The sequence below is a fragment of the Salmo salar genome, chromosome 21 (assembly GCF_965601325.2).
Source record: "Salmo salar chromosome 21, fSalSal1, whole genome shotgun sequence".
Classification (NCBI taxonomy): domain Eukaryota; kingdom Metazoa; phylum Chordata; class Actinopteri; order Salmoniformes; family Salmonidae; genus Salmo; species Salmo salar.
In genome coordinates, this window is record NC_138311.1 from 13,125,912 (window position 1) to 13,150,058 (window position 24,147).

The 24,147-nt window shown below is 43.8% G+C and overlaps 4 protein-coding genes across 6 annotated transcripts in view; 1 reads left to right on the top strand and 3 right to left on the bottom strand.

Moving 5' to 3' along the window:
- Positions 1-46: 46 nt before the first annotated feature.
- On the top strand, positions 47-2,505 carry zgc:136439 (glucose-1-phosphate adenylyltransferase). 2 transcript variants are annotated; one of them, XM_014164258.3, is made up of 9 exons: positions 47-262; positions 356-645; positions 857-946; positions 1,056-1,135; positions 1,214-1,329; positions 1,586-1,683; positions 1,942-2,010; positions 2,087-2,145; positions 2,230-2,505. In XM_014164258.3, the coding sequence occupies exons 2-9, from the start codon at positions 454-456 to the stop codon at positions 2,348-2,350; spliced, it is 825 nt and encodes a 274-aa protein (XP_014019733.1). In that variant the 5' UTR covers positions 47-262; positions 356-453; the 3' UTR covers positions 2,351-2,505. The 2 variants fall into 2 exon arrangements, with proteins under 2 accessions (XP_014019733.1, XP_082823097.1); XM_082966971.1 differs by having other exon boundaries at positions 230-645; positions 2,073-2,145.
- asnsd1 (asparagine synthetase domain containing 1) lies at positions 2,383-5,912 on the bottom strand. The gene is given in 3 exon segments (NM_001140544.1): positions 2,383-2,855; positions 4,116-4,297; positions 4,472-5,912. Coding segments are annotated over 3 exon segments (1,845 nt in total). The 5' UTR covers positions 5,888-5,912; the 3' UTR covers positions 2,383-2,608.
- Positions 5,681-10,444, bottom strand: asdurf (ASNSD1 upstream open reading frame). The gene is made up of 4 exons (XM_045704434.2): positions 10,258-10,444; positions 6,236-6,289; positions 6,059-6,134; positions 5,681-5,971 (listed from the first exon to the last, which is right to left on the bottom strand). The coding sequence occupies exons 1-4, from the start codon at positions 10,333-10,335 to the stop codon at positions 5,940-5,942; spliced, it is 240 nt and encodes a 79-aa protein (XP_045560390.1). The 5' UTR covers positions 10,336-10,444; the 3' UTR covers positions 5,681-5,939.
- Positions 10,445-16,960: 6,516 nt separating this feature from the next.
- Positions 16,961-24,147, bottom strand: part of wdr75 (WD repeat domain 75) — a 74,543-nt gene continuing 67,356 nt past the window's right edge. The window contains exons 20-21 of one of the 2 annotated variants that reach the window (XR_006761169.2): positions 19,456-19,586; positions 16,961-17,276 (exon numbers count right to left, since the gene is read on the bottom strand). Coding sequence is in view for 1 of the 2 variants with exons in the window: in XM_082966972.1 (XP_082823098.1) it covers positions 19,553-19,586 (34 nt within the window). In the remaining variant the exon portion in view is untranslated. Of the gene's footprint in view, positions 19,587-24,147 lie in introns of both variants that reach the window. The other variant, XM_082966972.1, reaches the window with a different exon arrangement.

Sequence of the window (24,147 nt, forward strand, 5' to 3'; positions counted from 1 at the left end):
GACTTGGGGTGCGTTCGTAAATTCGTCAGTTATTCTGCTCTCTGGCATACTCAAAGAGAGTGCTCTGAAATCGTAATAGATAGCCAGAGTGAGTTTACGAACGCACCCCTGATCGCCTCATAATGTTTTCCAATTTATGACATATGGGGGCGCTGTTCAATTACTTTTGAATACGTTGCTGTGTTGAGACTTTGTACTGTAACCTTTACCCCCCCAAAAAAATATTTTACGTCGTGGAAGAATGAGATTCTGATTGATACAGGTTCGTGTATTCACTATTGCACACAGATGTGAAGTCGTATGTTATAATTGCTGCTTTGATACGTTTACTTGACCTATAACTCACTGCTTTTAGGTAACTGTTTACAGCAACATTTGAACTAGCGTCTTATTTAGCCACCTAGCTAAATAAGTGACTGACGCTAAGTAGCCTACTCTGGCACGGTTGTTTAAATGAAAGCGGTTATTCTCGCTGCGGGATATGGAACAAGGTTGCAGAGAGATGTCGATAACGACACGAGCGGAAGATTCAAACATCTGGCTGGCATTGCCAAGCCACTGCTTCCTGTGGGGCACTGTGCCTTGATATCTCACTGGGTCCAAGCTTTGAATACCACTGGATGCGTGGACACAGTCTTTGTCATTGTAAGTATCAAAGTACATTAAGAGTATTTTATGTGAATAATTTTTACTCCACATGTAACTTGTACCTGGCCAACATTTTGAACATTCATCAGTTCATTGGAAAGTAAAACCCAATAAATATTTGAAGAATTTCGAAATACCTAAATTCAAAGGACTGAGATTATGATGTGTGGTGATAGTCATCGTTGACATTATCTTTTTACCTTATCAGACCAATGCCCTTCACCACAAAGCATTTGAGGAGTGGGCCCTGGACTTCCCTAATGTCAAAGTCCTAAGTGATGGAACAAAGAGCAATGAGGTCCGTCAGCTTGCATGATTTCCCCTGGGATAGTGTTGTCTCATGTTGATCCATGTGCATTGTCCAGGTCAAATATGAATTATACATTTGACCATTTTTATTCCACAAGGACCGTCTCGGTGCTGTCGCCTGTCTTCAGCTAACAGTCAAGCACTTCAAGATCGAAGACCATGTAATAGTTATCGGAGGGTATGTTTGAAAAAGCCTTCACTGACTCAATGTAGAAAACATTTACTGACTCATGCTGACAGGCTCTTCTCCACACAGAGACACTTTGTTCAAGGAAGACTTCAGTCTCATTAAAGTTAAAGAGAAGTTTTCTGACCTGCAAGCAATGTGTGAAGACAGCAGTCTGGTTCTTTCCTACCAATGTAAAGATGAGGGTGAGTGAAATGTCAGATTGTGTGCTTTTGAAGTCGTCATGTTAGCTGTAGCCCCAAAGAACTCAAGAAAATCTATTTTGTATCTCTATCCTGTTTTTTTGTTATTACACTAAAACCTTTCAAATGCTGCACTAATCACACGAGTTGTTTGAAGCACATCCAGCTGGATAACATTTGTGAGCAATTAACATTACATACATACTGAGTATACCTAACACCTTCCTAATGAGTTGTATTTCTGTATTTGCTCCCACAGAGACACAGAAGTATGGTATTTTGGAAGTCAATGAAGATCTTCAGGTGCTCTGTATGAAGGAGAAACCTCTTCCCTCCGAGACAAAATCAAGGAGAGCAGTATGTGCAGACTAACACTTTTCTGTCCCTTCCTACAATATATACCCAAACTCTTAAGACTTTTCTTGCTTTGGAATGTTTATAATTGCAACATTAAACACAGCAGATAAACCTTTGGTTTATGTTAAGGGATCAAACTAGGAGCAAGTAATCTTTTTGCTGATAAGCGCAAGAAGCATTCGACTTGCAACTAAACTCCCCAGTTTCCCACCGTGTCTACATATTCACCTATTGATAGTGTCTGCCTTTTTTTTGCAGTGTCCATGTTTCTACTTGTTTTCTAAGAAAATCCTTCATCTATTGGATGCCTTTCTTGATGAAAATAAGGTAAACAGTAATTTCCTTAATTTCTGCTGGTCATCACTTGATATTAATCTAAACTAAAGCAGCTCTTTTTTCAAAGGAAGCACCAATCGAAGAAAAGGATGCACCTGGAAACTTTTTGTCATGGCTCATTTCAAGGTACTATTTCAAAATTGATGATCAACATTGATGGCTGCAAAAACAATGCTTTCTCTCAGTACACTTTTCCTTTTCCCACCACAGAAAGCCTGTGTATATTCATCAGATTTCTGCCCGTTTTGATGTGGGAAACCTGCCCTCCTATGTTGAATGTGACCGGTACTTCAGAGAAAATCTTCAAGATGTGAAGTCTTACATGATGTAGCGTGAACAGAGCCATGTTTGAGATTGGCAATGTGAAGAAAATTGTAACTTTATTTGTGCCTTGAATATTAAACATATTTTGAAAAGATTCAAATTATATTACAATCAAAATGTGTATTTGTATATTTATCGGATATTAAAACATGTCTGTTCATATTGTGGCTCACTGTGACCCTAATTAAGAAGATGACTTAGTTGCTTTATGTCAATACAGTGTAAAAAAAACAAAAAAACATTCCTGATTAAATGTTATGCAGATCTAAGGTGTGAGGAGTCTCTTGCACTTGTCTGAGGCCTTCTCGTGGCTGTTTTCCATCTTTGCAATGCGGGAACCAAACTGCATGGCTCTCTTAGGCAGTAGAGCAGAGGCCCCCAGACCCAGTTTCTTGGCAGCCAGCCTCAGCAGCAGTTTCTCCCCTACACCTCGAGGCAGGGACAGATCTGCCTTATCAGACACTGGCAGGGCATTCAGGAAACACACCACATCCTCGTCCAAATAGGGAAACCTATACAAGGCCAACAAAAAACATCCAGCATATCACCATTAATTCAAATACAGAAAAGTATGTGGACACCCCTTTCAAATGAGTGGATTCTGCTATTTCAGCCACACCCGTTGCATGAAATCGAGCACGTGGCCATGCAATCTCCAAAGACAAATATTGGCAGTAGAATGGCCTTACTGAAGAGCTCGGTGACTTTCAATGTGGCACCATCATAAGATGCCACCTTTCCAACAAATCAGTTGGTCAAATTTCTGTCCTGCCCCATTCAACTAAGTGCTGTTATTGTGAAGTGGAGACGTCTAGGAGCAACAATGGCTCAACCGCAAAGTGGTAGGCCACACAAGCTCACAGAACGGGACCGGCGTATGCTTTAGAGCATAAAAATCCTCTGTTGCAACACTCACTACTGAGTTCCAAGCTGCCTCTGATAGCACCTTCAGCACAAGAACTGTTCGCCTGGAGCTTCATGAAATGGGTTTCCATGGGCAAGCAGCCACACACAAGCCTAAGATCATGTGCAATGTCAAGCGTCAGCTGGAGTGGTGTAAAGCTCGTCGCCATTGGAATCTGGAGCAGTGGAAACGTGTTATCTGGAGTGATGAATCACGCTTCATCTGGCAGTCCAACAGACAAATCTGGGTTTGGCGGATGCCAGGAGACTGCTACCTTCCGAAAGCATAGTGCCAACTGTAAAGTTTGTTGAAGGATGAAAAATGGTCTGGGGCTGTTTTTCATGGTTCAGGCTAGGCCCATTAGTTCCAGTGAAGGGAAATCTTAACGCTACAGCATACAATTGCATTCTAGACGATTCTATGCTTCCAACTTTGTGGAAACAGTTTGGGGAAGGCCCTTTGCTGTTTCAACATGCACAAAGCGAGATCCATACAGAAATGGTATGTTGAGATCGTGTGGAAGAACTTGACTGGCCTGCACAGAGCCCTGACCTCAACCCCAGCGAACCCCTTTGGGATGAATTGGAATGCCGACTGCGAGCCAGGCCTAATCGCCCAACATCAGTGCCAACCTCACTAATGCTTGTGGCTGAATGGAAGCAAGACCCCATAGCAATGTTCCAACATCTAGTGGAAAGCCTTCCCAGAAGAGTGGAGGCTGTTATAGCAGCAAAGGGGGGGGACCAACTCCATATTAATGCCCATGATTTTGGAATGAGATGTTTGACGAGCAGGTGTCCACATACTTTGTCATGTAGTGTATTTTTGGTACTGGAAAATCTGCTTTCTTTTAATGTCCGAGACTTGCCTAGCCTCCTTCCCGTGGTCCCCTATGATTCTGTCATCTCGACCCAGATTCCTTGTGGAGATTCTGCTCAGCTCCATGGCCAGCTCTTGGACCAGACCCTCTTGCCCAGAGGTCTTGAAGCGGACTCGGTGTCTGGAGTACCCTGCCAGCTGCTCATCCGCTCCAATACCGGTCAAAATCACCTGCCGTCACAGAGCAGTGGAACAGACAATTACTTGAAAGGTTGTTAAATGGGTCTGATTTATACCACTGCAAAGCTAAAAAAAAAAAAAAAAAAAAGTTAGAAATTGAAACAGACTTTATTCACAACTTGTAAATGGCATGTTCCTTATTATTTTACCCATTTGATACTCTACCTTGGCAGATGATGTGAACCCCCTCTCTTCGTTGCCTTCTGTGAGGAAGCCGGTTCCTCTCGCCGCAAACCACACAGCACATCCAATGCTGTCATCCAGCACGGTATCCAATGGGTGCACCAGGTGACAGATGTGCTCCTGGCGCATTTTCTGCAGCTCTTCCCGAGAAATGTTGATTTCAACAAAATTCCATCTTCTCTCTGGGTTCAAGTCTTGAAGCTCTTGCAGACCTGCTCTACCAGTGATCCTGTCTGGAACGCCGAAGGGGTTATACACATTGGAATCGGGAATGTCAGTTTTAGAATCCATTGGCTTTGTTTTGTGCTTTTTGCTTTTTTTGGTAGACTCCTTCACAATTTTTGGTTCCGGCAGTTTGAATGCCACATTCAGAAGGTCGATTGGTTGGTGGGTTGGGATGTGGCGGTCGGCCAGGGCAGCCAGAACCATGGAATCAATCCCTCCTGAGAAAAGGATTGCAATTGCTGCCTTGTCATTGGTCAGTGGTGATGTCACCTGTGTATCAAAGGGAAGACATTGCACACGCCTCCGTACTGCCTCACTGAGAACATCAATGAGACGATTTACCACAGGCTCTCTCACACAAGACTTTAGCAACACCTCCAGGTCTTCAACTGAGGACTGTGAGCTTGGATCATGTTCCATCTCCAACAACTGAGGGATTGACATGTTCAGTGGGCAAACTGGAGAGGTAAGGGAGAGACCTGAATTGTTCATCATTGCTGAGGTGCAACTTGGTATACCCTCCCACTTAGATTCATGACTAACAGACGATAGATTCTCGCCTGCGTGAACCCATGGATAAACCTCAAAGGTCAAACAGCCAGACTCTGCAAACGCCCTCAGATCAATCCTGTAAACACCAACTGCTGGAACCTCTTGCCACTGTGGAGGTCGGTCAGAGCCAGGGAGACAGGCAGCCACAGACGTCAGAGTCAAAGACTTCTCCTCAGCATCATATTGCCAAAGCAGGCTTCGCCGGCCAAAGAAGTCTCTCCCAAACCAAAGATAGTGACCAGCCTGTTGGTAATAAGTGAAAGCCCAGGGTCCTCGGACATTGGCCAGGACAGACAGGATCTCTGTAGGGCTATGGCAGGCTGCGAGGTGGTGGGAAAGAACGTCAGTGTCATTCTCTTCTGGTCTCAATAACAGTCCTCCAAAAACCTCTCCATTCCACATCAATACATTGCTGTTACGGTCTTGTGCTGGCTGAGGGGCAAGGCAACCTCTCATGTGAAGTACGTGAGCAGAGAACAGACACTGGTAGTGGGGATTTGAAGCTGTTTTGGTGATGTTGCAACTGGAGTTAGGCCCTCTTTTCCTTAGGTTTTCATGCACACTCTTCTCCAGCACAAGCTGGGAGGGGGACAAGCTCAGTACACAGCAAATACCACACATATTTATAGCTAGTAAGGTCTTATTTGTAGTTCCATCCCAGATTGAGTAGATTCTACATATTCTTCTTCATGTTGTCGAGTTCCTCTGAGGGAAGAGAAGTTCACATGTAGTGTATCTCAAAAAAATGGTTAAGAGAAAACAAAACTTGTACACAAAAAATGGTATTCTTACTTTTGCATGAAGCAAGAGTCTGCCCTCTGTCTGCCAAGAAGAATATGTTACTGTTGGGCTGTTGAACATAGACCCTCTGAAAGGAATATGCATCAAGATCAGCATTACCTTCACAGGAACATCACATCTTAAAGAAATTAAACAGCTAGGTTTTACATTTTATTAACCACTTCTTACCCTGTTTTTCTTCAGATTGGAGAGCTCATCAAACACAATTTTCTGTTCCTTGATCTGCAGAAACATGACTTTCAGTGAAAAAAAACAGATAATATAGACACGAGTTCAGTTCAGAGAACTTTCATGAAAAGATGTCACAACCAAACAGAGACGGCTATTAGCCTAAATATTGACTTTACTGTTGTAATTTCCCTGTAAGACAAGCGGGTAAAAAAGAACAACTCAGAATTAGCTTCTATTCAGTCAGAGCATAAAACCGCGTCGGCAGGCCAAATATACACACTACTTTCTTGAAACAATATCTTTACAGCCTTTATATCTATTATAGACATATTTGCGCAGTGGCGAACCTATAGGGCTTCAGTGTGTGGCAGGTTTTTGATTCTGAAAGGACAGAAACCATAATACCAGCGCACTCATGTTTTCAGTGGGCATTGCATATGCTCACTGCTTAATCCCTACTGATGCGTATCAAAGTAGTGTAGTGGAGGAAAATGACATATCAATTATGTAGTACAATAGAGAAATCATGCACAAAGTAGCCTACACAATCGCGAAGTAGCATTGCCTTTAAAATGGTAGCATTGCCATTGGTAGCATTGGCTTTAAAATTGCTTAACTTGGGTCAAACGTTTTGGGTAGCCTTCCACAATAAGTTGGCTGAATTTTGGCTCATTCCTCCTGACAGAGCTGGTGTAACTGAGTCAGATTTGTAGGCCTTGCACGCACACGCTTTTTCAGTTCTGCCCACAAATTTTCTATGGGATTGAGGTCAGGGCTTTGTGATGGCCACTCCAATACCTTGACTTTGTTGTCCTTAAGCCATTTTGCCTCAACTTTAGAAGTATGCTTGGGGTCATTGTCTATTTGGAAGACCCATTTGCGACCAAGCTTTAACTTCCTGACTGATGTCTTGAGATGTAGCTTCAATATATCCACCAAATTGTCCTTCTCATGATGCCATCTATTTTGTGAAGTGCACCAGTCCCTCCTGCAGCAAAGCACCCCCACAACATGATGCTGCCACCCCCGTGCTTCATGGTCGGGATGGTGTTCTTCGGCTTGCAAGCATCCCCCTTTTTCCTCCAAACATAACGATGGTCATTATGGCCTAACAGTTCTATTTTTGTTTCATCAGACCAGAGGACATTTCTCCAAAAAGCACGATCTTTGTCCCCATGTGCAGTTGCAAACTGTAGTCTGGCTTTTTTAATGGCGGTTTTGGAGCAGTGGCTTCTTCCTTGCTCAGCGGCCTTTCGGGTTATGTCAATATAGGACTCGTTTTACTGTGGATATAGATACTTTTGTACCGGTTTCCTCCAATATCTTCACAAGGTCCTTTGCTGTTGTTCTGGGATTGATTTGCACTTTTCGCACCAAAGTACGTTCATCTCTAGGAGACAGAACACGTCTCCTTCCTGAGCGGTATGACGGCTGTGTGGTTCCATGGTGTTTATACTTGCGTACTATTGTTTGTACAGATGAACGTGGTACCTTCAGGCGTTTGGAACTTGCTCCCAAGGATGAACCAGACTTGGAGGTCTACATTATTTTGGCTGATTTCTTTTGATTTTCTCATGATGTCAAGCAAAGAGGCACTGAGTTTGAAGGTAGGCCTTGAAATATATTCACAGGTACACCTCCAATTGACTAAAATGATGTCAATTAGCCTATCAGAAGCTTCTAAAGCCTTGACATTTTCTGGAATTTTCCAAGCTGTTTAAAGGCACAATCAATTTAGTGTATGTAAACTTCTGACCCACTGGAATTGTGATTCAGTGAATTATAAGTGAAATAATCTGCTTGTAAACAATTGTTGGAAAAATTACTTCTGTCATGATCTTCATTGTAAAGGGTTTAAACACTGTTTCCCATGCTTGTTCAATGAACCATAAACAATTAATGAACATGCACCTGTGGAACGGTAGTTAAGACACTAACAGCTTACAGACGGTAGGCAATTAAGGTCACGGTTATGAAAACTTAGGACACTAAAGAGGTCTTTCTACTGACTCTGAAAAACACCAAATGAAAGATGCCCAGGGTCCATGCTCATCTGCGTGAACGTGCCTTAGGCATGCTGCAAGGAGGCATGAGGACTGCAGATGTGGCCAGGGCAATAAATTGCAATGTCCGTACTGTGAGACACCTAAGACAGCGCTACAGGGAGACAGAACAGACAGCTGATCGGTACATCCGAACATCACACCTGCGGGGCGGGACAGGTACAGGATGGCAACAACAACTGCCCGAGTTACAACAGGGACACACAATCCCTCCATCAGTGCTAAGACTGTCCGCAATAGGCTGAGAGAGGCTGGACTGAGGGCTTGTAGGCCTGTTGTAAGGCAGGTCCTCACCAGACATCACCATCAACAACGTCGCCTATGTGATCTTCACTGACGAGTCGCGGTGTTGTCTCACCAGGGGTGATGGTCAGATTCGCATTTGTCGTCGAAGGAATGAGCGTTACACCGAGGCCTGTAGTGTGGAGCGGGATTGATTTGGAGGTGGAGGGTCCGTCATGGTCTGGGGCTGTGTGTCACAGCATCATCGTACTGAGCTTGTTGTCATTGCAGGCAATTTCAACGCTGTACGTTACAGGGAAGACATCCTCCTCCTTTCATGTGGTACCCTTCCTGACATGACCATGCCACCAGCCATACTGCTCGTTCTGTACGTGATTTCCTGCAAGACAGGTATGTCAGTGTTCTGCCATGGGCAGTGAAGAGCCCAGATCTCAATCCCATTGAGCACACCTGGGACCTGTTGGATCGGAGGGTGAGGGCTAGGGCCATTCCCCCCAGAAATGTCCGGGAACTTGCAGGTGCCTTGGTGGAAGAGTGGGGTAACGTCTCACAGCAAGAACTAGCAAATCTGGTGCAGTTCATGAGGAGGACTGTAGTACTTAATGCAGCTGGTGGCCACACCAGATACTGACTTACTTTTGACCCCCCCCCCTCCCCTTTTGTTCACAGACACATTCAATTTCTGTTAGTCACATGTCTGTGGAACTTGTTCAGTTTATGTCTCAGTTGTGGAATCTTATGTTTATACAAATACTTACACATGTTAAGTTTGCTGAAAATAGAAGCAGTTGACAGTGAGAGAACGTTTCTGTGCAGTCATGAGCCACTTGGATTATTTTGTTGCCTTTTTAAATGTTTGCTAAAAAAAAATTTTTAAATCTACTTTGTAGATGCTGAAACAGCCTTATTAATTTCGAGCTAGATTATTATCTCTAAACGAAATTAACACTTTCTAATATTTGTTTTGCTGTCTTTTGAGGAAGTGAAGTGGGCAATATAGAATATATAGCGGAAGGGAGAATTAGTGATTAATCACTTCATGGATGTATAAATGGAGCGCATCCGTAAATGACATGGACAACGGCAGGGAATAAACTGGTAAATGTAGAGCGTGTCAATGACAAAATAAACGGTGCAGAGAAATAACATTACATTTGTTACCAGGACGGGGCTAGCAAGTAGTTTTTTAAACATTTGACCAACTTGAGCACTGAGATCTCAGTTTACTAGATAGCAAATCCAACCAAATCCACCTTAACAATAATTTAACAACATAAGTACTTCGACCGATTTCTCTGTAAAACAACGTTAGATCCAGTCTATGACATTAGCCAGAAGGCTCTGATGCTAGCAACCAGTCAGGTCTATGGAAGAGGCTAGTTAGCTAGCTAGCATCAGGTTTGCAGTGGTTATAACTACTACTATGTTGAAACACTCGTTTTAAAATGTCCTTTTAAATTATGTGAATATAATTTAGTAATTCTAACGAATTTAAACCATATTTAACGAGATATCCTCCCTGTTGGTTAATGCCTTGCGCACCGGAAACGGCTCCCCCAGTAAGAGGGCTTGGAAAGTTCGAGCGTGTAACGTGTATTGAGGCAATTCAAAGTTTAGATGGAGTATTTGGCTGCCAGAAAGTCCGATTCTGACTAATTTAGCTGGCTATCTTCTCATTTCTCACACCAACAATCTGGCATTATCTAACGTTACCTTTTTGTTTAATTCCTCCTTCAGCGTAGACTCTCCCTCAGCAATGTTTTCGTTCTCTCGCTGGTTCTTAGCGGACATTTTGATAAGGTAACACACAGCGAAGATAATATCTTATTTATTACCTAGCTGGCACTAGCAGACGAAAAGCATTGTACAAGCAAGAGACGTCAACGAGGACTGAGTACTTTTATATATCATGGCGATCCGCAAACAACCGTTTAAGGTGCATGCCGCCACCTACTGTGTTGGAGTGTGCGATCAATCATGTTCTGCCTAATTCTGCACTACTACGAAAATAAAATTTAAAAAACAAATAAAACTTCTACCCACCCGGGCGGTTGATGTCTTCGATTATCTGTTTTTCCACTCTGTGATATCAGTTGCGGTAGGTGTCCTGGAAGGCAGGCAGTGTGCCCCTGACAGGATGCTCTCAATTGTGCATCTGTAAAAGTTTTTGAGGATCTTAGGGGCCGAGCCAAATTTCTTCAGCCTCCTGAGGCTGCCATGAATGGAATGGTATCAAACATATGGAAACCAAGTTTGACTCCGTTCCGTTGGCTCCATTCCAGCCATTACAATGAGCCCGTCCTCCTATAGCTCCTCCCTTTGAATTATTCAGCATGTCAATAACCATTTCGACATTAACATATGTTAATTACTAATTATTTTGCCATATCCACTATGACCTTCATTTCTGCTTTCCACATTTCTGCTTTCCACATGTTGATAACCTGACCAATGAAAGCTATGAAGTTAACTTTATTCACTATCAAAGTGTCCTCTGACACAGCACATTCATGATCTCAAGATTTCTGAACAGGTCTCGAAAACATGTCAGGACCAGCAGAAGCACCAGCCCCAACAGTAGGTCCACTTAGTACAGGAGCAGCCATGGAAGCGCCATCAGTCCGCACTGTAGTTCCACCAATGTGTCTTACAGCCTGTGCATATGATACGTCATGACTGATTCTATATCTCTGAGCCTCTCTAGCCTCTCTCTGAACCTGACATCCACGAAATGCTGCACTATTCCCCCCCCATTACAACACTTAACCTTCACATTGCTCCCACATTCACCATAATCATGTTGCCCTCCACACTTGGCACATATTTACTTTCCTTTACACTGAACATGTCCCATTCTTTGGCATTTGAAACACCACACTGGGAATGGGAGAAATTCTCTGACAATGAAACTAAAGAATCCTATCTGTACTTTTCCAGGATAAACTTTCACTTCTTTGACACTCTTTCCTACTGATCAACCTTTTGGCCTCAAACTTACAGAATCCCCCTGCCGAGGGTGCTGTGGGACTAATTTCCAGCGCATGTTGTTGTTTATGTCTGGCTAGAGCTGCAGTGTCTGACTCTCACCCGTCCTCACCCTTTCTCCCACTCACTATAGAGATCGATATCTCCTCCAGCTCATGGCTTCATCCAATCGGACAAGCCATGTGTCTCACCCCTGTGCACGCCCTGATTGGCCAGACACCCTGACCCATGCTCTCAAAGGAAGTAAATATTGCCCGTACATGAACGGTATTATTCCAGTCTTTGAGTAGACATATGTGCATGGAATGTGTGACTATAAAGTAAGCCGGCCAGAGGTAGGCCTGATCACCGACAATAATGAGACAGCCTATAGGGAGGAGGTCAGAGACCTGGCAGTGTGGTGCCAGGACAACAACCTCTCCCTCAGTGTGAGCAAGACAAAGGAGCTGATCGTGGACTATAGGAAAATGAGGGCCGAACATTAACATCGATGGGGCTAAAGTGGAGCAGGTTGAGAGATAAGTTCCTTGGTGTCCACATCACCAACAAAAACTATTATGGTCCAAACACACCAAGACTGTTGTGAAGAGGGCACGACAACACCTTTTCCCACTCAGGAGACTGATAAGAATTGGCATGGATCCCCAGATCCTCAAAAAGTTCTACAGCTGCACCATCGAGAGCATCCTGACCGGTTGCATCACCACCTGGTATGGCAACTGCTCGGCATCTGACCGTAAGGCGCTACAGAAGGTAGTGCGTACAGCCCAGTACATCACTGGGGCCAAGCTTCCTGACATCGACCCGCTCCACTTCAGCCCCATCGATGTTAATGGGGGCCTGTTCCCCAAGAACACAGTGGCCTCCATCATTCTTAAATGGAAGAAGTTTGGAACCACCAAGACTATTCCTAGAGCTGGCCGCCCGGCCAAACTGTCGGAGGAGAAGGGCCTTGGTCAGGGAGGTGACCAGGAACCCGATGGTCACTGACAGAGCTCCAGAGTTCCTCAGTGGAGATGGGATAACCTTCCAGAAGGACAACCATCTCTGCAGCACTCCACCAATCAGGCCTTTATGGCAGAGTTGGAGCCCACTTGGAGTTTGCCAAAAGGCACCTAAAGGACTCTTAGACCATGAGAAACAAGATTCTCTGGTCCGATGAACCCAAGATTGAACCGTTTGGCCTGAATGCCAAGCGTCATGTCTGGAGGAAACCTGGCACTATCCCTATGATGATGAATGGTGGTGGCAGCATCATGTTGTGAGGATGTTTTTCAGCGGCAGGGACAAGGAGTCTAGTCAGGATCGAGGCAAAAATGAACGGAGCAAAGTACAGAGAGATCCTTGATGGAAACTTGCTCCAGAGCGCTCAGGACCTCAGACTGGGGCGAAGGTTCACCTTCCAACAGGACAACAATCCTAAGCAACAGCCAAGTCAATGCAGGAGTGGCTTTGGGACAAGTCTCTGAATGTCCTTGAGTGGCCCAGCCAGAGCCTGGACTTGAACCCAATCAAACATCTCTGGAGTGACCTGAAAATAGCTGCGCAGCGACACTGCTCATTCAACCTGACAGAGCTTGAGGATCTCCAGAGAAGAAAGGGAGAAACTCCCCAAATACGGTTGTGCCAAGCTTGTAGCGTCATACCCAGGAATAATTTAGGCTGTAATCGCTGCCAAAGGTGCTTCAACAAAGTTCTGAGTAAAGGGTCTGAATACTTCTGTAAATGTGATATTTCAGTTTTTCTTTTTAATACATTTGCAAAAATGTCTAAAATAATGTTTTTTGTCATTATGGTGTATTGTGTGCAGATTGATGAGGGAAAAAGACAACTTAATCCATTTTAGAATAAGGCTGTAACGTAACAAAATGTGGAAAAAGTCAAGGGGCCTGAATACTTTCCGAATGCACTGTATATACCCGTGTTCATCTTCTCCTTTGTGTGATTAAAGTTCCTTTGTGTGTTAACACTTGGGCTGCTGTATTCCTCTAAGACCTGGGGCGGTGTCAGTAAGTCACAAACCAGTAAAATACGTAGAGCCAGGTCGCTCTCTTTCACAATCACTCTGCCTCCCTTCACATTTTCTTTAATATCATCTATGGACATATGGCACCAACGGAGATGGCAACATCGCGACTAGCTCTTAGGAAACTTTGCAGTATTTTGTTTTTTTATGCAGTAGGCTCTCCAGAGGGTGGTACGGTCTGCCCAACGCATTACCGGGGGCAAGCTACCTGACCTCCAAAACATTACTCATCTCATATGTATATACTCTATTCTATACTATTCTACGGTATCTTAGTCACTTAATGTTTACATATCTGGCATTACTCATCTCATATGTATATACTGTATTCTATACTATTCTACTGTATCTTAGTCCGTTCCGTTCTGACATTGCTCGTCCATATGTAAACTCAGCAAAAAAATAAACGTCATCTCACTGTCAACTGCGTCTATTTTCAGCAAACGTTACATGTGCTCTGCCACTGCGAGGACGATCAGCTGTCCGTTCTGTCTCCCTGTAGCGCTGTCTTAGGCGTCTCACAGTACGGACATTGCAATTTATTGCCCTGGCCACATCTGCAGTCCTCATGCCTCCTTGCAGCATGCCTAAGGCACATTCACGCAGATGAGCAGGGGTCCTGGGCATCTTTCATTTGGTGTTTTTCAGAGTCAGTAGAAAGGCCTCTTTAGTGTCCTAAGTTTTCATAACTGTGACCTTAATTGCCTACCGTCTGTAAGCTGTTTGTGTCTTAAAGACCGTTCCACAGGTGCATGATCATTAATTGTTTATGGTTCATTGAACAGGCATGGGAAACAGTGTTTAAACCCATTACAATGAAGATCTGTGAAGCTATTTGGATTTTTACTAATTATCTTTGAAAGACAGGGTCCTGAAAAAGGGATGTTTCTTTTTTTGCTGAGTTTATATAGTCTTAATTCATTCCTACTTAGATGTGTGTGTATTGGGTATATGTTCTGTAATTTGTGAGATATTACTTGTTAGATATTACTGCACTGTCGGAGCTGGAAGCACAGGCATTTCGCTACACACAATTAAATAACATCTGCTAATCACGTGTATGTGACCAATAAAATTTGATTTGATTTGAGATATTGGAACCCCAGTGATGACTCCCCTCAACCTAGCATCAGGGACATGGCTTTTAATCTTCTTCCCATTAAGCTTCCCATTTTGGGCTCCCGAGCGGCGCAGCGGTCTAAGGCACTGCATCTCAGTGCTAGAGGTGTCACTACAGACCCTGGTTCGAGTCCAGGCTGTATCACAACTGGCCATGATTGGGAGTCCCATAGGGCGGCGCACAATTGGCCCAACGTTGTCTGGGTTTGGCAGTGATTGTAAATACGAATTTGTTCTTAACTGGCTTGCCTAGTTAAATAAAGGTTAAATAAATAAAATAAAAAAGCTTTTCCATTTGCAGAATCTTCCCTTGCTGAGCCTGGCTACCACAAAGTATTAATAATCTACTATTTCCAATGAACCGGGCTAGTTTGACTTCACCTATCTCTTCCTCTACGGCTTAGTTAGTTGGATAGGGTATAAATGAGACCCTGTGGTCTCATCAAACACCATCACCACTTTCCACTCCGACACATTATTACTCTTACTTTGTACCTTGACCCTCTTTATGCTTTCTTTACTAGACGCTCCACTGCTTTCAGTATCTTTTTCCTGTCTTTCCACTACAGACCATTCAGGTCCTTGACCCTAATCCTTCTGCTCCATATCATCAGAACTGACACCCATATTGTTCGCATTCCAACACAGCTCGTTTCGCCAACCTTTCCCCCATTTCATCGACACTGGAGAACTGATGACGTTGCACACATGGGACCTTAAAGGGCCAGTGCAGCACTATTCTTGAGTGAAATAAGAATGTTTATTTAATTTACCTAGCTAATAAAGTAGTGATGAAAATATTAGAGGGATTGCGTTCCAAATTAAAAAGTTATCCACTCACTGATCCCTATCTAGATACAGTATGTGGCCTGTGGAGCGGACACTTAGTTTTTGATAAAAACGTAATTTTAATGATGTTGGAGCTCCAGTCCGCCCACACTAAAGATTCATATTTTCTCTAACATCTACCAAGTTTCAATACCGGGAATATTTCAATATTATATTCAATATCAATATTCATATTTATCCAGAGTCCTGGGAAATACCGGCAAAATCGTGCCGATTTAAAACCAACATATGGTCACTTGTATACCAACTACATTGGCATTAAATTGATTGTGAGTTAATGGACGTGTCAGATTTAAAGCTGCACAGGTTGTCCTTTCATAAGTGGGTGAATGAGTTGTTGAATATAAAGTATGGAAACATCTGGTAATATTTTCATTTTAAGTGAACTATCCCTTTAATCCTGTCATGGCACATGATTTGCTGCCCTTAGATAGTACCAAGTTGGAGATCTACCCCTATAATCCACTAGGCTACCTCTTGAGGGAAGTTTCACACACAACTTTGGATGGCCCATCTACTTCCATGCACTAAGATAAATGGGATATAAACTTACCTCTACAAATTATTATTATGATATGCAGAGTTATTAATCAGTAACTGATCAATTTAAACATGAAAAGTCCATCTAAAGAGCAACAAGTGCACTTGGCTATAATCATTCATTATTGATGCATGCACAGCCATGATTGTTGAGTCAAGGACTTTGAAACCATATCTACAGCTCCAACTGCTTATTTAACCCCTAATTCACCTTCCCCTTTCAACTACACTGCTTGCAAAAGAGGAGATATATTGTGATCTCATCATTCCATGACTTAGTTCAAAGTCAACTTGTGTAAAAAGCCCCTTCATATATGTGATTCGCTATTTGCTGTGCCGCTTACTCAAAAATGGCTGACGATTGTGGCTGTTTGCTCTGCCATTACTTGCTAGAAATGTTGATTTTGATCCACATGCAATGGCATGAGAGGACAAGCACACAACCTCTGCTCTCAGTTGGCAGTAATGTGACAAACACTTTGGCTTCATTTGTCTGCTGCCAGATGAACAGTTTTCTTTATCGATCAGAAACACCTGTCAACACTAAGACAACGGTGGGTCTAATCCTGAATGCTGATTAGTTAAAACCATATTCCAGCGGGTGTCTATTCCACAAGTTAAATCTATGACGTTAAAATGCCTATTTACTCTGTTCCATCTGAAGGCGCAATTCACTATCTCATCAGCCCAGCCAGGCAATTTATAAACTTGATCTCCACTATAAAAAGCATCTAGACATTCTCACATTTCTTTTAGACTAACATTTCGTTTTCAACAGTGGAGATTTGTATAAACCTTGCTGTCTCTCCGACATTTGCAACATTGTTTCAATATACAAATTCGATCTCTGGCTGTCACATTGTAATGAACTGTAACATATACACAGGGAGTCAGGAAGCAGGTGCAGAGGGTGAGTTTAATAATAACCATGACGATAATACAAATACAAGAGAAGCTTACTGAACGTAGCCAAAACCAATACTGCCTGAAGACTGAGGGGTGGTGATGAAGTCCAGGTGTGCTTAACGATGGGGAAGAGGTGTGCTCAATGTGGGTTGCCAGGACCGGTAGTTAGTAGAACGGTGACGTTGAGCGCCGGAGTGGGAGTAGATGTGATATGAACGTGTTGGGAGTCGGAATGATACAGACAGACAGGCAGGCATCTTTCCTCAGCAAGTCGAAATCCCGAATCAGCGTAATTTTTATGGATATACTGTATACAAAGAAATATCAATAGAAAAAGGTCAAACGAAGCGAAGTGCAGCTAGTTTTCAGTCTTTCCAGCTTGAGTTTGAAGTGATTGTGTTAGCTGTGTTGTTGGCTAGCTCCTCTGAACAACAGTGTCGAGAGAGCACATTTTCTATGCCAGGTGAAGTCGCGCATCAATAGCTCATTGTTATGGATGTATCCAAATACATTTCACTAGAAAACAGCTTAAACAAATTCAAATGCAGATACTTTGTTATTATTCTGGCTGCACTGGTTATCATGACTGTAAGTTAGCCATAGTTGGGTGGCAAGCAAGCAAGCAAGCAAGCAAGCAAGCAAGCAAGGGATAAGAACATTGCCAGCCGTATCACAATAGCACACTTAGAACAAACGACAGCTTCCCTGTGGCTCAGTTGGTAGATCATGGTATTTGCAATGCCAGAATGGTGTTTGCAACGCCAGGGTTGTGGGTTCGATTCCCACGGGGGGCCAGTATGAAATGAAATGTATGCATTCACTACTGTAAGTCGCTCTGGATAAGAGCGTCTGCTAAATTACTAAAATGTAAATGTAATACAGAACAAAAAGACTTAACGACTGCTGCGTTTCTGGCAACTGAACCGATAGAACGAACCACCAGCCGGCTTGGGTCGCAACCCTAGATTTGTGTTCGGACTTGTGGAAGGATGAAATACCATAGGGCGACCCAATTCTTATAAATAAGAATTTGTTCTTAACTGACTTCCCTAGTTACATAAAGGTTTTATTTAAATAATAGTATGAATAAATTCAGCCAAATATTCTTTTCATGAAAATATGTAAATCACTATTTGAATATGTTGGTAACATGTGTAAAAGTGATCATCCCTACAAGCAGGTGTCTGGAGGATATATTGACACCCGTGCCAATATACACCGGCTTCTCAGGCATTATCACTTAAATATTGAAAAACTGGGCTACAGAGAAAAATAGAACAGTGCAATTTGAGGCCATATGAGATAGTTAAGTGATAATGCCCGAGAAGCCGGTGTGACTGGTTGTGGTGGGAACAGGTGGGTCTGAGCAAGTGTGATGTCATTGATGTTTATTGAAATTTGTGTGTCTGTTTGTCTTTTGTTTATGTATGTAGGGCTGGGCGATATGGCCTAAAAATCAGACTGCAACCTTTTTTTTTAACTTATGGGCAATGATCACTGATCTGGCTTTCAAGTCTGTCTGTGAAAATGCAATTTTTGTGACAAATGTAACCTGAACCATGCACATCCACTAATAGTGGCAAACTTCTTGTAGCAGGCATTATAGAAAATTAACACAGGTCTCGTGAACAATCTCTCAAGCACAAGCCCATGTGCTAGTGAGTAGCCAGCTAACCTTTATATTTAAATTCTAGCCAACTTGGATCTATTTGCTTTCTAATAAATGTAGAACAGTTGAACTGTTATGAACAAACCCTCCTGTCGGTCTCCATCTGTTGAACATAGCCTGTTCACTTTGTTAAGATATTGAAATCCAGTGGCCCACCTGGATAAGAAGATGCTAATTTCTCAGAATGAGAATGAGTTACATTTACATTTACATTTTAGTCATTTAGCAGACGCTCTTATCCAGAGCGACTTACAGTAGTGAATGCATACATTTCATAGATTTCATTTCATTAAACCCCACCCACTGCACTTTGCCATACCCTAGGTTTAGCTGAAATGACACCCCTGCACATGCCTTACTTTTATTTCCCTGCATCAGTAAAAGAAGGAATGCATCACCTATGCCTCTACTGCCATTCATCCCAATAAGACTGGTTTGGATTTCTGCCTGACCACAATGGCTGCCATTTTCATACCATTCTGGAACTTTGAGGGTTTATAACATAGCGCCTCTAGTAATTTAATAGGATCTTAATAATAATAATAGCACTTTTCGTACAGATTCTCAGTCACACACAAAAAAAAAGATGTCAGGGAGCTGGCAATACAGGGGAGATGGTCTTCCACAGCTGGACGATGATGCAGTTATGTACAGGAGAAGCTTTAGTCAAGCTGGTGTCGATTGGCCAGCTAGGGAGTAAGATTATTCAGACAGGCAGGCCCCGGAGCTATTCATCAGGCACCTTTGTCTCTGAAGTTCACAGCGACTCCTCCCCCGCGGTCGATACAGATTCACCACTGAAAAGTGTAGCACCCACCTGGGTGATGCTTCGTCAGCTATAAGCGCCTTAGAGACCACCACACGTCAGCAGTAATCAGCAACAGTCTCCTACAAGGCGAGCCTCTGCCATCCCCTCACAGTCCATCCCCCCACAGTCCTTCCAGAAACCTGGGCAGGTGGAACAAACAGCCGGTGCATCATTGAAATTTAGATTAGCCAGCCAATGTTAGCTAGCTAGCTATAGCTAAGTAAACAGACTTGCCATCGTCAAACCTGTAAGTCCATGGGTTACCACCAGATATTGTAGCTCAAGGTTATCAACCCCCCCCCCCAAAATGTTTTTTTTTAGTTGCCAGGGGTCTGCTCTGTTCTAAATTTTGGGAGTTGATACATAAAAAAAGATACCGTTAGAAAGGTTAAGTTCTCGTCTACTACAGTAAAATAATGTCTCTATGCGTTTCGGTGACCATATGACCGATTCTGTTGGGCCAAACCTCAAATGGAAATAGCGAGTTTAAACTGGTTGTCAGAGAGGAAAAAGTTATCTTTGGTGGTTTTTGTTGTGAGTGGGAGGGTCTTGGTGTCTGTGTGTAAATGGGATGGTGCACACTGCATACAGCACAGAAGGAGCCCTATATGTATGGTTGTTATTGTTTTTAAAAAAAAGAATAATCATACAACAAAAAAAGAAACCTGTCAAATGTTTACCCCTCTATTTCCTGGAAGATGTCCTGTATTAGATGTTATGATGCCTTGTCTCTAACTCTTAAGAGCTGTCTGATATCCTCATTCAAACAAAATAAATTGTGGAGTAGGTGTAAAAATGTTAAAATGCAACTTCTGTAAAAAAGGGGGGGGGGGGGACCTGTAAGCCTCAGTTCAGAAACTCAAAAAAGGGGGAAGGATATATGCTTATACAGCAAGGGCTGCAATACATTACCCAGATCACTTACAAACATTCAGACTAACTCAGAGCAACGACCTGAAACAACCAAATGTAATTGTGTGTCCTTGAGTAACAGGGTTAGATATGCTTCCACTTGACACTTCAAAGAAAGATCTGACCTAGTGATCTATAGGCACTGTCTGTGTTTGGAAGTGACCTAGGTAAATTAAGTGTTTTTACAACAATGTGAACATGAATTAAATAATGGTAATAGGCTGCCTTTAAGAAAAGTAAGCGCATAGGACACTTACTACACTGTAATATATAAGCAGGATGCAGGTGCAGAAGGTGAATTTAATAATAATAAACATGAAGAAAATACAAAACGTACTGAACGTAACCAAAACCAATACTGCCCGATGACTGAGGCTACAGAGGGCTATATGAAAGGAGAGTAATCAGGGTGGTGATGAAGTCCAGGTGTGCTTAACGATGGAGAGCAGGTGTGCGCAAAGTGGGTTGCCAGGACCGGTGGTTAGTAGACCGGCGACACACGGCTCCAGCCAAAGGACGATGCCGGCCAGGAGGACGGCCCCAAGGGTGAGGAGCGGTCCGGTCCGGATGGCGGACAAGGAAATCCCAGGTGATGTTTGGGTCCAGGATGTCCGCCACCGGGACCCAAGAGTGCTCCTCAGGACCGTACCCCTCCCAGTCAACCAGGTACTGGAGCTGACCCCCATGACATCAGTAGTCCAGAGAGAGGGATAGACCAGAGAGAAGGATAAAACGGCAGTATTTAGAGAATCTGTAAACAACAACCAGAATAGTTTTAAAACCATCATAAAGGGGGAGATCCATTACAAAGTCTATGGACAGATGTGACCAAGGCCGCTGAGGCACAGGAAGGGGAAGTAGCTTCCCTCCTGGAGTGCGCAGGGGAGATTTGGACTGAGTACATACCGAACATGAGTTGACATAGTGGGCGACGTCCTAAGCCAAGGTGGGCCACCAGTATTTATCGGAGAGAGATTGGATGGTGCAGGTGATACCTGGGTGTCCAGCGGCAAAGGATGTGTGTGCCCAGGTCAACAGCCGTTCTCTCACCCCCGTGGGGACGTAGCTGCGCTCTGGAGGGCAGGTAGAAGGAGCGGATTCCCTCTCCAGAGCCTGGTGGATGTCCACATCTACGTCCCATAACATGGGGACAATGATACGGGAGGACCGATTGATGGGCTGGAGGACACTCACAGGACCCTCCACCGACGTGGAACCACAGGGTGCGGGAAAGAATGTCCTCCGGCATCCTGGTCCCCAGGCAGTGATTCTCACCTTTGACCAGGAGATGGTGGGGTTATTAAGTTAGAGCCACGGGAGACAGAGCATGACTTTGTGTATGGGTGCTGTGATGTTGAGTAAGGGAAGACTTTCCTGGTTCTTGGGTCACACGGTGAGGGTGAGTGGTGCTGTGACGTGCATAATTGTGCCGGATCCCAATGGTTGCATATCCAGGGCTTGGACAGGAAAAGGAGAGGGGAGCGGGTATGAAGTTAAGTTCAGGGAGGAGGCAAGGGCCTGGTTGTTAAAGTTCCCCGCTAGAGCTGTAGAGACAACACTTGAGGGACAGCCAGCCAGTGAAATGGGAACCAGATAATAGAATATTCACGCCTACCCTGGGAGACGGAAGGTCACGGGGTAGTCGTGGACCCCAGGTTGGGATGCACTGGACACCTCCTGGCCGCAATAGTGACAGAGTCTCAGCTGTCTAAGGCGACACCACTTTGACGTGTAGAAGTGTGTGGCCCCTACCTCCATGATTTCAGGCTCTGCCTCAGGACAGCCAAAGGAGGGAGGTGAGTGGCGAGGTGGACACCAGCACTCCCGAAGAAGGTTATCCAGACGGATGGCCATCACGATGAGAGCGTCCAAGGATATTTTGTCTTTCTGACATGCCAACTCCATCTGGACCTCTTTGCGCAGTCCACTATAGAATAGCGTACAGAGCGCCAGCTCCTTCCATCAGCTGGAGGCTGCCACAGTCCAAAAGGTGAGGCAGTACTCCGCAGTGTTCTGGGCACCCTGCTGGAGTTGGGAAAGTCACTCACTTCCCTCTCTGCCCTCTGGAGGATGGTTGAAGACCGCCTGAACGGAGCCATGAACCTCTCATAGGAACCCAGCTCCTCCTCTCCTCTCTCCCAGATGCCGGAGCCCACTCCAACACTGGTCCGGTCAGCAGAGAAATGACCGTGGCAACCTTGGACCTCGCGGTGGTGGGGGCTCCCATCTGATAGGCGAAATAGAGGGAGCACTGGAGTAGGAAGCAACAGCATTTCAATGGAGTGCCTTTATACTTCTCCGGAAGGGACAGTCGGGCCTGGGTGGACGGCTGGGTAGGCTGGGGGACTGGCTCACTGTGACGACCTGTGGTAGGAGGCCCTCTGTCAGAGGTATGGAGTAGAGGTCGACCGATTGATCGGAATGGCCGATTAATTAGGGCCGATTTCAAGTTTTCATAACAATCGGTAATCTGCATTTTTGGACACCGATCATGGCCGATTACATTGCACTCCACGAGGAGACTGCGTGGCAGGCTGACTACCTGTTATGCGAGTGCAGCAAGGAGCCAAAGTAAGGTGCTAGGTAGCATTAAACGTATCTTATAAAAAACAATCAATCTTAATATAATCACTAGTTAACTACACATGGTTGATGATATTACTAGTTTATCTAGCTTGTCCTGCGTTGCATATAATCGATGCGGTGCCTGTTAATTTATCATTGAATCACAGCCTAATTCGCCAAACGGGTGATTTAACAAGCGCTTTCGCAAAAAAAGCACTGTCATTGCACCAATGTGTACCTAACCATAAACATCAATGCCTTTCTTAAAATCAATACACAAGTATATATATTTTAAACCTGCATATTTAGTTAATATTGCCCGCTAACATGAATTTCTTTTAACTAGGGAAAATGTGTCACTTCTCTTGCCTTCTGTGCAACAGAGTCAGGGTATATGCAGCAGTTTGGGCCAACAGGCTCGTTGCAAACTGTGTGAAGACTATTTCTTCCTAACATAGAAAGCCAACTTTGCCAAACGGGAGATGATTTAACAAAAGCGCATTTGCGAAAAAAGCACAATCGTTGCGCGAATGTACCTAACCATAAACATCGATGCCTTTCTTAAAATCAATACACAGAAGTATATTTTTTTAAACCTGCATATTTAGTTAAAAGATTTCATGTTAGCAGGCAATATTAAACTAGGGAAATTGTGTCACTTCTCTTGCGTACATTGCACGCAGAGTCAGGGTATATGCAACAGTTTGGGCCGCCTGGCTCATTGCGAACTAATTTGCCAGAATTTTACGTAATTATGACATAACATTGAAGGTTGTGCAATGTAACAGCAATATTTAGACTTATGGATGCCACCCGTTAGATGAAATACGGAACGGTTCCGTATTTTACTGAAAGAATAAACGTTTTGTTTTCGAAATGATAGTTTCCGGATTTGACCATATTAATGACCTAAGGCTCGTATTTCTGTGTGTTATTATATTATAATTAAGTTTATGATTTGATAGAGCAGTCTGACTGAGGGGTGGTAGGCAGCAGCAGGCTCGTAAGCATTCATTCAAATTGCACTTTACTGCGTTTGCCAGCAGCTCTTCGCAATGCTTCAAGCATTGCGCTGTTTATGACTTCAAGCCTATCAACTCCCAAGATTAGGCTGGCAATACTAAAGTACCTATTAGAACATCCAATAGTCAAAGGTATATGAAATACAAATGGTATAGAGAGAAATAGTCCTATAATAACTACAACCTAAAACTTCTTACCTGG

What these genes read in the sequence shown, in the direction of transcription:
- zgc:136439 (XM_014164258.3), top strand. Translation starts at nt 454, where the DNA reads ATGAAAGCGGTTATTCTCGCTGCGGGATATGGAACAAGGTTGCAGAGA. An exon ending in CATGTAATAGTTATCGGAGG is followed by an intron (nt 1,136 to 1,213) that starts GTATGTTTGAAA and finishes TTCTCCACACAG; the next exon opens with AGACACTTTGTTCAAGGAAG. An exon ending in CCTTTCTTGATGAAAATAAG is followed by an intron (nt 2,011 to 2,086) that starts GTAAACAGTAAT and finishes CTTTTTTCAAAG; the next exon opens with GAAGCACCAATCGAAGAAAA.
- asdurf (XM_045704434.2), bottom strand. Translation starts at nt 10,335, where the DNA reads ATGTCCGCTAAGAACCAGCGAGAGAACGAAAACATTGCTGAGGGAGAG. An exon ending in AGGAGGAATTAAACAAAAAG is followed by an intron (nt 6,290 to 10,257) that starts GTAACGTTAGAT and finishes ATGTTTCTGCAG; the next exon opens with ATCAAGGAACAGAAAATTGT. An exon ending in CCAATCTGAAGAAAAACAGG is followed by an intron (nt 6,135 to 6,235) that starts GTAAGAAGTGGT and finishes TATTCCTTTCAG; the next exon opens with AGGGTCTATGTTCAACAGCC.